Genomic DNA, 11417 nt, shown 5'->3' with positions numbered 1-11417 from the left:
ATCTCCATAACAGGTCTATGCCTAGGAAAATCTTGAGCAAAAAAATTTAAAGCCAACTAACAGCCAATCACAAATAACCACGACAAATATGGTTGTCAAATGAACACGAACATCATCGTCAGACGAAATTTACGTGGGTTATTGGTACACAAAAGATTGTAAAGGCTTTTTTAACTTATATGTGAATGAACATTATTTCACTTTGTTTTGAATAGTTACTTAGCTGCTATTTAGTTTTTATCATAGCAAGCTAGTGGACGCTTTGTATTGATTATTTAGTTTTTTGCCCAAGTGAATTTAAATTTAGCGTGTACCGGCTTTATCTAGACTAGGTTTACGCTGTTCGTCCTAGGTCCTAGGTCTCTATAGAATATCAAAACATGATTACGAGTCTACTATTAGGTAAGAACAACTACATAAGTTAGCATTTATTTTAAAATGCGATTTAGTTTTTCCAGGATAAATCTAACTTAAGTTATTTTAATTTTTGGAAATTAGCTTAGGCCTATTTCCATTTTTATCATCTTTTATTATAGGCTAAACAGAAAAGTCTACACCTAAGCTCTAGTAGCACTAGTCACCCAGACCCAATCGGATATTATTTATTGCCTGCAGACGGATTGGGAAGGAAATCAAATTTCTGCTAAGTTACAGGATGTTACCATTTTCTGTTTCTTTCTATTAGGCCTACCAATCGGAATGCAGTTGAACTTAATAACCTACCTATCGATTCTTGAATAGGCTAACTTAAACTTTCCAAGTTACTTAAATGTTTTTATGGTGATTCCGTCTCTTACCGTAGGCTACCAGAAATGGCAATTACTTAAGTAACTTACATTAGCCTATGATTCTGATTCTTTATTGATCATTAAACTTACAGTGCAATAGATCTCTTTATCTAATCTAAGTAATCTAACCTAACCCATGCTTAGGTTAGCAATATGCCGAAAATGGCGGATTTTTGGTTAAACCAAGGTTAGTTTGGATTAGATTAGATAAAATTGGATTATATTTAGTTTGGTAAGTTAGGTCCTAAGTGATAATAAAAACACATTAAAATATAAAAAAAATAAAATATAAAAACCCCGATTTGTAGCACTTTTTGCAATTGTCAGGGTGAAATGGGCGTTTGCCCCATAAGTGCCAAATTTAAAAAGTGTTTAAAATAGACCAAAAATAATGAGAAAAAACATTTTTTTCAAAATTCGTTAAGTACAAGCCCCTTTAAGTAAACAAATACCAAATTCGGATCTTTTCCCACGGCCGTGTGGACATTATCATCGTCGGTAATTCTGAGCAATTACTAGGTCAACCCCAAACTTTTTCATATTTTACTACGGTCATAAGGATGTTCCCAGAAAACGAGAAACATATAATTCAAGCAAGGTTAGGTTAGGTTAGGTTAGACTGTTAATGAATTAACCTAACATAACGGTACCGTCACCACTGGCCTTCCGCGGGTCTCCCGCAAGCCACTGTTATCACGTGAACTTTGAACCTTCTTACATTATCGCTCGGCAACCTGTACTATGGCCTTGCGGGGCTTGAATTAATGTTTCTTGTTTTTTGAGAACATCCTTATTACCGTAGTAAAATGTGAAAAAGTTTAGGGTTGACCAAGAAATTGCTCAGAATTACCTCATCGTCTTGCTCGATTGTGGTAAAATTCTGATCATCCCTCACGGCCGTGAAGACATCGTCTCCTGTGGTCGTGTGGACATAGTAGGCCTAATCCTCTCCTGCTATTACGGCAAAATGGTTATCATCTCCTACGGTCGTGTGGAGATCATCGTCGTCTTCCGCCAATGAGGCAAAATTCTTATCTTTTCCTGCAGTCGTGTGGACATTATTATTGTCTTGTGCGATCGTGGCATAATTCTGATCATCCTTCGCGGCTCTGTAGATGTCATCATCGTCTTGCACAGAACAGTAAACCTAAAAGACGTTAGACTCTCTTGTTACAAAATAAATTTCAATTCCAATTACTAAACTTACTAAGTATTATAAAATAAACATTGGAACAATGGAATAAATCATGTAACTTTGATAGGCCTACTCATAAAAAAAAACAAAAGAAACAGGCTCGAATTTAGTTACCGATTGTGTTTGTTTATTGAGTGGCTAATGAGGCACTGGCTAATTTGGAATGTGATGGTGTTTGCTGTTTCAGGTGTTGTGTTGCTGTTACCCGATACCTATGCTTTGTACGACTCAAAATCTGAAGTGGTGGATTTGACTGAATCGAACTTTGATAAACTTGTCACCCAAAGTGATCATGTTTGGGTTGTGGAGTTTTACGCCCCTTGGTGTGGACATTGTCAGCAGTTTGTGGGTGAATACTCCAAAGCTGCAAAAGCACTTAAGGTAGGAAATAAACAGTTTTAATATTTGCATTTAAATACATATCTACATTTTTAGTGAAGACATAACAAAAACTAATAACAGGAACTAGAGGGGACTGACTTTTGATTCCACTCAAATATGTTTGATTTTTTTCTAAAACTTTGTTTGACTTTTTAGGTACTGGTAGGTAGTTTCTCTTAACACGCTCGCTGCTGACCGCTAGATGCTGGGACGGCGCCAGGAGCTGAAATAGCGCTCGCCGCTGCGTAACATTACTGCTACACTGAATTACAGTAAAAACAACAGTAGTTGTACTGGATAGCAATGTTGTGCAAAAATCTGGCTTTGGACATAGTACTAAGCGATTCTGATAGATAGCAGCACTACCCAGGTTGCAGCCGGTAAAGTAGTGTCGCTATCTAGCTGGAAAGAGGTGGGACAAAGCCCTGTTCTAAACGACCCTTGTGGTGATTTTCGGAAACTATATTTTTTATTGTCAGAAAAGTATGTCCCCACGAGCTGCAAAGAAATATAGGACGCTCGTGACGAGCTGGCTGATCCATGGAAACGTTAAACAACAATAAACGCTGACTTTCTAGAACGTGCTTAGCTCCTGGCCCCGTGGCACCGCTGACGTTCGCGAAAGTGTTAAAGCCAGTAGTAGTAGCCTAGCATAGACAAAAAGAATTAAATATAGACCGTCAGCTGTGCTGCGGTTACCATAGGTTCTGGCGCACACCGCTTGGAGCGCCATGTAGTTACGGCGTACGCGCTACGTAAACTACAGCGGTGTGCGCTGGAACCTATGGTAACCGCAGCACGGCTGACAGTCTATAATTCTTTTTGTCTATGGTAGTAGTAACCATAATCTTAGATATCAACACAATTAAAAATTGCCCACTCCAAGGCTAAATTCATTTCTTTGGAGTTGGTACCAATGACCTCTAGAGTGCTTTTCATATAATTTTAAAGCTATAGGCCCATACAGTATTGATTTAGATTTCCAATTTTGAACATTGGATTTATCTAGGCTAAATAAAAGAACTGATCTACCTAATATACATTGCCAAATATCTGCAAAAGTTGAATGTCTAATGGTCTATTCCTAGGGTGTCGTGAAAGTCGGAGCTGTGAACGCTGACGATCACAAGTCTCTAGGAGGGAGGTTCGGTGTCAGGGGATTCCCAACAGTTAAAATATTTGGAGCCAACAAAAACAAACCCGAGGACTACAGTGGTGCGAGAACTGCTCAAGGTCTGGTTGACTCTGCACTCTCCGCTGCCAAGAGTAAAGTGTTTGCTCAGCTTGGTGGCAAATCTAGCAGTGGAGGCTCTTCAACCAAGGTAATTTTAAATATTTTAAAATTATATTCTAGCCCATTAAAATTGTCTTTAAAAAATATTTTTAAACAATCACTTAAAAGGTCTCAGCCAAAAAGTACCTTTTAACCCTCTACATTATTATTAACTAAGAAAAGGAATTATTAAATTTACTAAGCAGTTTGTTTTTAAATGTATTTAATGAACACATTCTGCTGGTAGTTAGGATGTAAAATTCATATATTTTAACATAGCCTATTTAAAATAGTTAGACGTTCTGAATTAAATCAAATTTATATCATATTATATAGTCTAATCATGGAAGCTAACATATGGGACTACTGAAGTCAAACTAAGGGTGTTATTCGGTATAGTTGCTGTACCCATGCTTTCGCTTTGCAACAGGGGAAAAAATAAAAGTGCTGCAATCTGTTGTTAAAATTGTTAATGCCTCCGGGTTAACCGAGCCAGTCATTAAAAAATAACAAATATAAAGGTCTTAATATCGAGACAACTACGAGCAGCCGCAATGTTTACTTGTTTAACAAGCATGGTCGAGTAGTGGACGTCTCTACTGGCTCTTGCTAGGTCGAGTAGTAGACTTCCCTACTGTAGGCCTACTGTAGCCTACTGGCTGTTGCTAGGTCGAGCCGTCGATCCGTAATGTACGAATAGGCAGATAACTAAATAAATTTCCTTTTAGCAAATATAAAGTGCCAATAGACAAAAATAACACCTTAAATATTTTGCTGGATTAAAAATATTCATAACATTTTGAAAACAATGTTTTTAAGTCATGTGATATGTAATAGGCCTAGTTAATTCATAACTCCACATTATATAGTCAGACAAGAAGTATCCTATTTGATGAATTGCTTATTTTGGTATTTTTATTACTGAATTAGTTTTCTGACTATGATGTCAAATCATTATCACATAATGAATTGGCCGAACTAGATTATCAAGATCAATTGAGATAGGGACACCAACTAGGTTTACCCTATTACCCTAATATGAGTGTAGAATGGAGTGAGATGCAATTTATAGCTTTTTTACTTACAAAGACCATCTGTTTCATTAGCCAGTACCAATTATTAAAACTTAAAAGCCCAAAAAACAAGGACGACTGAGTCCAGTTTTGAACCATCAAAAAGTTGCTCACTTTTCTTAAGATCAAACCGGCCTTTTGATTACCAGGCGAGCACTATTAACCACCCAGCTACCTAGCTATTGAAAACAATTATCTTCGATTTAATCGCAAACTCAATCTCTTACAGGGTGACCCAAAAGACGTTGTTGAGCTGACAGACAGCAACTTTGATCGTTTAGTGCTCAACTCAGATGAGATGTGGTTGGTGGAGTTTTTCGCGCCGTGGTGCGGCCATTGCAAGAACCTTGCTCCCCACTGGGCGCAGGCTGCTACCGAACTCAAGGGAAAGGTAAGTTTGCAAGGTGGGCAACATTGCTACCTGTATTTAATTGTTTTGGAAATTTGAGTACAGTATTCATGTGCAGGATAAATTTTGTTGAATGGTGGTCCGTCAATCCATAATGATTGTATGGTATCAAAGTAAAGGTTACTAGATTAAGGAAACAAGGATACAAAATAGAGCTCAAGGGCTTAAATTGTTAGGTTTGCAGGCTTACCTGAACAAGTAAGGTGAGTCAGTGGTTCAGTCAGTTGCGCCATGGACTTCAGTCCCAAAGTAGCGATGTTGTGGGTACCAACCACTACTTTAAATCAGTACAGTTCAGCCTTGTACTGTACTGGCTCACCCCTTGCTTTGCTGGATGGATACGTTACACACCCATGTGGACAAGCAAATGCAAGGATTTGCCACCAATCTTTAATTTTTGTTTAAAGTAGGAGTCCTTTATAGCGCTAGAAAAGCAAAGCTGAACACTACAAACAAGAATAAAACTATTTCACTGGTCACTGACAGTATTTCCAACCAAGGTTAAAGTTTGGAAGAGAGGCGTCTTTAGGCCCAATGGTCATGGTGAAATTAGTTTGTTATCATTTTTTTGAGTAGGTAGTGAATTCTAGGGATGGTCAAGTCTCGAAATTTCGGGAAATTTTAAATCTCGTTACACGAGACGAGATTTCTTTTTGGACAAGATTTTTATCGAGACGAGAATAAAAAAAAAAAAAAAATTAAAACGCCTGCAGAAAGTCAATGCAATACCCGCAATACAGGAGCGTGTTGTAGTTGCGTTTCCTTTGTGAAGGCGTTCTTATTTAATTAATTCTTTAAAAGTATATATTACTTTAATTATTTTAATAATATTACTTTAATAACATTTGAGAAGTTTTGTTAAGTGTAAGCAGTGTGAGGAATGTTTTATTACTATAAAATGTCAAAACAAGTAACTATTTTATAAAAATTAATATTGCTTTTATTTTATGATTTATTTTATTTTAGGATAAGTTGAACTCTATCCTAACTGATATCACTGTTTCCTAATCGTAGGCATTTTTAATAAGTTAGGCGTGATTAAAAAAAAAATGTTATGCTGATGTTTTTTAATAAAAGATTGTAAATATACTTGCCTATTATCATTATTTTTGTATTTAAACAGTCATCTAACAATAATGTTACAAAATCAGGTAAAAATTTTGAACGTGCATTTCCCGTTGTGTATGAGAAGGGAAATCCCGTCTCGATCTCGTCTCGAAATTTTATTAGAAATAAAAAATCTCGTCTCGTCTCGTCTCGAACTAAAAATCCAATCTCGTCCATCCCTACTTTTTTGATAATATGATGTCAGTCTCAGATTTAAGTATAAATTTTAATCATGTATTTAAGGTGAAACTCGGAGCACTGGATGCCACTGTGCACTCAGTCAAGGCTAGCCAATATGGAGTGCAAGGTTACCCCACCATCAAGTTCTTCCCACCTGGCAAAAAGGACTCTAGTTCAGTGGAAGACTACAACGGCGGTAGAACCTCCTCAGATATTGTCAACTGGGCGTTGGAGAAACTGGCAGAAAATGTTCCTGCGCCAGAAGTCAAACAGGTATGTGAAATTTGGTATTTTGTAGTCTTTAATAATATGCTTTGCCTAATAAATTGATTACATTTTATTGTTTCACCGTAAATTCCCTTTCAACACCATACTGTCCAGGTTTTAATGAGTTTAATGGTTGGTTTTTTATGTAATTTGATGAATCTTCGTGATAGGATTCTGAATTTGTCTAAAAAATTGGTTAAATGGAAACTGCATAAAATATTTTGATCTTGCTGTTAAGATTGTATCAAAATGGGTAAAGTTTCTTGAAAAGTCGGGATTTAGTCTTTATTTTGTTGTCACAGGTGGGAATTTTATAGACCATGTAAAATCTAATAAAATATTCATGATTTTGTCGCGCAAGACAACGATGACATTTCCGTGACCGTGGGTGACAATGATGCTGTTTTGACAGCCGCGGGAGAAGTTTTTGATTTTGGAAGACAATGACAATTTCTACTAAGCTGAACAATTTTAATGCATTTGCCACAATTGCACAAGACGACGATCACGTTTCGGTGACCGTGGGTGTCGATGATGTCTATACGTCCGTAGGAGATGAACAGAATTTAGCAGCGGAATACGATGATAATGTCAACACGGCCAAAAAATGTCAATGAATTTTACCATGATCGTGAAAGATGATGTTGATGACGACAATGACGTTTCTGTGACCTCAGGAGTCGATGATGTCTACATGGCCGTGGGAGATAATCAGGATTTTGCCGCGACAGTAGGAGACGATCATAATGTGCACATAATCGTGAGAGATGTCAATAATTTTGCTAGGATCGCAGGAGACGATGGTGATGTCTACTCGATTGCGGAAGATTATAAGAATTTTCCTACGATCGCGGAAGACTATGATGTCTACAAGACCACAGGGGACGACAATAGTTTCTAAAGATTCTAAACCTTTTTAAAATAAGTTTGTAACGTTTTTAAACCCACTAAAAAGTAGATAATAATTTATAAATATGTATAGAGAATATACTTAACGTGGGACGCATGCAATAGATAATAATAAAGAGGGGGTAGCTGTTGATAGGAAACAAACAAATTCACAAAGTACATCCTGTTTGTATGATTTACATCTATATTTCATAATAGAGATTAAAAATAGCTAATATGTCATTCAGTAGGTGAAGAAAATTGTAAATTAGCTATTGCATGCGCCACACGTTTTTCGTTTGAAACCTTACAACTATCCTCTCCACATATTTATCAATTATTTTCTACTTTTTAGTGTGTTTAAAACTATACATTTCCAGCTAGTTGCTAGTTGTCTTTGCTAGATGTAACCTACCTACTACTATCATCCTCTAACTCAAGGACTCACTGAGGGGAGAGTGCTTCAGACATTAAACACTGCATTGTAATTGTAGCCACTTATCCTCACTACAACCAATGGACCAATCAAACGAAAGATGGGGGGGGGGGGGTATACAGGAATTCCACATTATTACAATTTTGCTAGGAGACAATGTTCCTTCATGCTTTGGATAAGAAATTAAAGCCTTGTCCGGTGTTGTTTAGGTTGTCAGTGAGAAGGTGCTGAAGGAGGCGTGCGAGGAAAAGCCACTGTGTGTGGTGTCTGTGCTGCCTCATATCCTGGACTGTCAGGCCGACTGTAGGAACGGATACCTGGATACACTCAAGTCCATGGGCGACAAGTACAAGAAGAAGATGTGGGGGTGAGTAGTCTTTTGTCTAAACACTAAATCTGCTATGTGATCACTTTTAGAGTTTGCTGAAACATTATACCCTCTCATAATGCAAACCTGAATGAAAAGTGTGCCTCAATTAGTCTAAATTCTTGAGACATAATAACCAAAGAGCAAAGCAGACACCGAATAATTATTGATTCTCAAATAAAGAAAAAAGAAAACATTTTTACTTACCAAACATCAAACCAGTTTTTATATTTTGAAAAAGTGGAAAATGTATATTTGCAGTGTTTAACGTCAATGATTTACCAACAATTTAAAAACAAATTTACACAGTAATCACATATTATTTAGAATTAGGCCTATATTGATTATTTAGAATTAGGCCTATACTGATTGTTTGGAATCAATATTTGAACTGGCCAACAAATTTAACCAAACTGTAACTTATTTAAGGTGGAAGAAACTTGCTCTTAGTTGAAGCACATCAATTTCAATTTCCAAATAATCTACCTACAAATTAACAAACTGTATATTCAATTTGATTGTTTATTTACACAGTGCTTTTGACAATGTATGACAAGAATTACCGACTATAAAAAGTCCTTAATCAAGACTTAAGTCTATGGCCTTATAGTTTCACAAAAGTACCCTAGGACCTAAAGAAATCTTTGGACAGACGACGTTGCTTAATATATTACAGTTTTAAATCCCTACACTCTAATTGCCCTAGGTAAGGTAACTAAACTTCTTTAAAATAAATGGTAAACACTCTTAGCGGGTTTACCTAAAAAATAAACTTTAGGCCTTTAAAAGTTAGATAACATAAACATGCTACTCACAGTGTATGATTATCCACAGATGGATTTGGTCTGAAGCCGGAGCTCAGCCTGAACTGGAGAACGCTCTAGAGATGGGAGGCTTTGGTTACCCGGCAATGGCTGTCCTCAATGTCAAGAAAATGAAGTACTCCATTCTGAGAGGATCTTTCTCCAACGATGGCATCAACGAGTTCCTCAGGTAAAGGAGTCTACATCACTTCGAAAATTCCTATTCTAAGACAAAACTGAGGCGTATGTCTTCATGTAGGCCTAAATTAGTTCTTTACACATCGGCCACTAAAAAGTCCTTGACCCAAAGCATGACAAAATTTGATATATTTTTCTAATGTTACAACAGTAGTTAACACAAAGATAGTGTAAACTCATAACTTCTAAAAGAGGTTGTTTTGTTCGTTTATAAAATCTCATTGCTATTGATAAAGATGCAACCATTCATTAAAAATTAAATTGGTCTTAACAGTTGATAGATTGATGAAGCATTACAATTTTACTTCTTTTCTCCCAATCCTTGAACCTCATTGGTCCGATACTAGTGTTACAAGTATAAAAACAATACTGTAATGTAGGTAAACAATGATGTAAAGTGAATTTTTTTCAATTTCAAGAACTGAGCATCAATAACTGGCAACCAATGTATACTGGCACTGGGCTCATCACAGAACAACAAAACGAAACCAATTTATGTATTGATCTGTATTACTATGGAGAGAAGCATAGTAATCAATATTTTCTAAGGATTTTGTTTAATTTTTTCCTACAAAATATAATTCGTTGACACTATTTATTGCTATCCAATAAATCATAAAAATAAAAATAAATCATTATTTTCCAGAGATCTATCTTTTGGACGCGGCAACACTGCACCAGTCAAAGGTGCCGCTTTGCCGAAAATAGAAAGTATTGAACCTTGGGATGGTAAAGATGGAGAATTACCTGCAGATGAAGATATCGATCTATCCGATGTTGAGTTAGAAGATCTTCCCAAAGATGAACTATAAGTGTTATCTTGTAACAGCTCAATAAGACTGATCTGTGTATATAAACCAAAGGTGTGAGTGTGTGTGTACGGCACAGCAGGATTGTGCTGGTTAGGTACTTCTTTTATGTCGATGACAACTTGTTCACAGTAGTAGTCTAATGTTTAGCTTTAACTATCACTGTTATCATTTGTAAAGAGTAAAATCATGTGTCTTCGTTTATATTATGTTCTGGAAGTTTTAAAATCATCACTTGATTATTGTAAGTTTGTATTATAATGTTTAACTTATGCTCCTCAAAATTGGCATGAAATCTTCCATGAAGGCATGTATTTTCTTATCTGTGTTCTCTTTTTGTAAAATAACACAAAATTAAAATAAAAATATGTTTTTTTAAGACTGCAATATTTTTTAATTCCATTTATTGCTATAGTATTTGTGTTCTGTGATAATAGTGGGAGATATATTTTCACAGCAAGCTTGTGAAGTAGTAGATCAAGATGCTGCCTAAACCTACTCTTACAGCAAACCTTTCCTCCTTGGTTTGTCATCGATTTTGATCTTTTTACAGTAGATTCTCGCTACTCCAATAAGATGGACCCTGTCTGAATAAGCCGGAATTATAATAAATTTGTAGTTAAAATTTAATGGTTGGATCCAGAATTTAAATTCTCTAAAAAAAAAATAGCGTAGTAAAAATCCAAATACAACTTTTATTAAATGCATAACATCAAATCTACTAAGAAACTTCATCTTTCTATAACTACTTTGATTGATTTTAAAATAATTCTAACACTTTTGATTAAGTGACTAGTCCGTTCGCTAAATCAGCTGATTTTACTGTTGAGGTTTATCCCTCCGAGGGTCCATCGTCGAAAAATCGAAGCGCTACACACTTTGTGTAGCGTCGCGCGTCGATTTTTCGACGCACGAACATCGTTTACGGCGAAGGCTCTATGACTTGACTGAATCGGATTGAACTGGATCGAGTTAGGTTTCGTTCTTTCCGTTATATTCTAAGCTTTCTCCAGAGGTCTGTCTCAGCGCTGTATGTTCTCCGAGCCGATCGTAATTGTAGCAGACAGCTGACGTGCGTATTCGTAAACAGCTTGGTTATCCTCGGACCGATGACTGATGTGTTTTATTACGTTTATCATTGTTTTAGTGTTAAAAATCAAAAGTAGTGATATACGTGGTGCATTATAAGAAGATTTAAGTGATTTTGAAGGGCTGGTTGATGATCCTGAAGAAGTAGGTAGTG

General features: G+C 36.3%; 1 protein-coding gene across 1 annotated transcript; it reads left to right on the top strand.

Annotated features, from left to right (window-relative positions):
- The first annotated feature begins 99 nt into the window (after positions 1–99).
- On the top strand, positions 100–10553 carry LOC128990954 (protein disulfide-isomerase A6 homolog). The gene is made up of 8 exons (XM_054413629.1): positions 100–402; positions 2171–2364; positions 3453–3686; positions 4940–5101; positions 6470–6679; positions 8207–8364; positions 9199–9357; positions 10012–10553. Exons 1-8 carry the CDS (start codon positions 381–383, stop codon positions 10175–10177), a joined length of 1305 nt encoding a protein of 434 aa, XP_054269604.1. The 5' UTR covers positions 100–380; the 3' UTR covers positions 10178–10553.
- The last annotated feature ends 864 nt before the right edge of the window (positions 10554–11417 follow it).

Source organism: Macrosteles quadrilineatus, unplaced genomic scaffold (genome assembly GCF_028750875.1).
Source record: "Macrosteles quadrilineatus isolate MER2022 unplaced genomic scaffold, UCM_ALF_1.0 Scaffold_3__2_contigs__length_128488019, whole genome shotgun sequence".
In the NCBI taxonomy this organism is placed as follows: domain Eukaryota; kingdom Metazoa; phylum Arthropoda; class Insecta; order Hemiptera; family Cicadellidae; genus Macrosteles; species Macrosteles quadrilineatus.
This window is presented reverse-complemented; position numbering and strand designations above follow the sequence as displayed.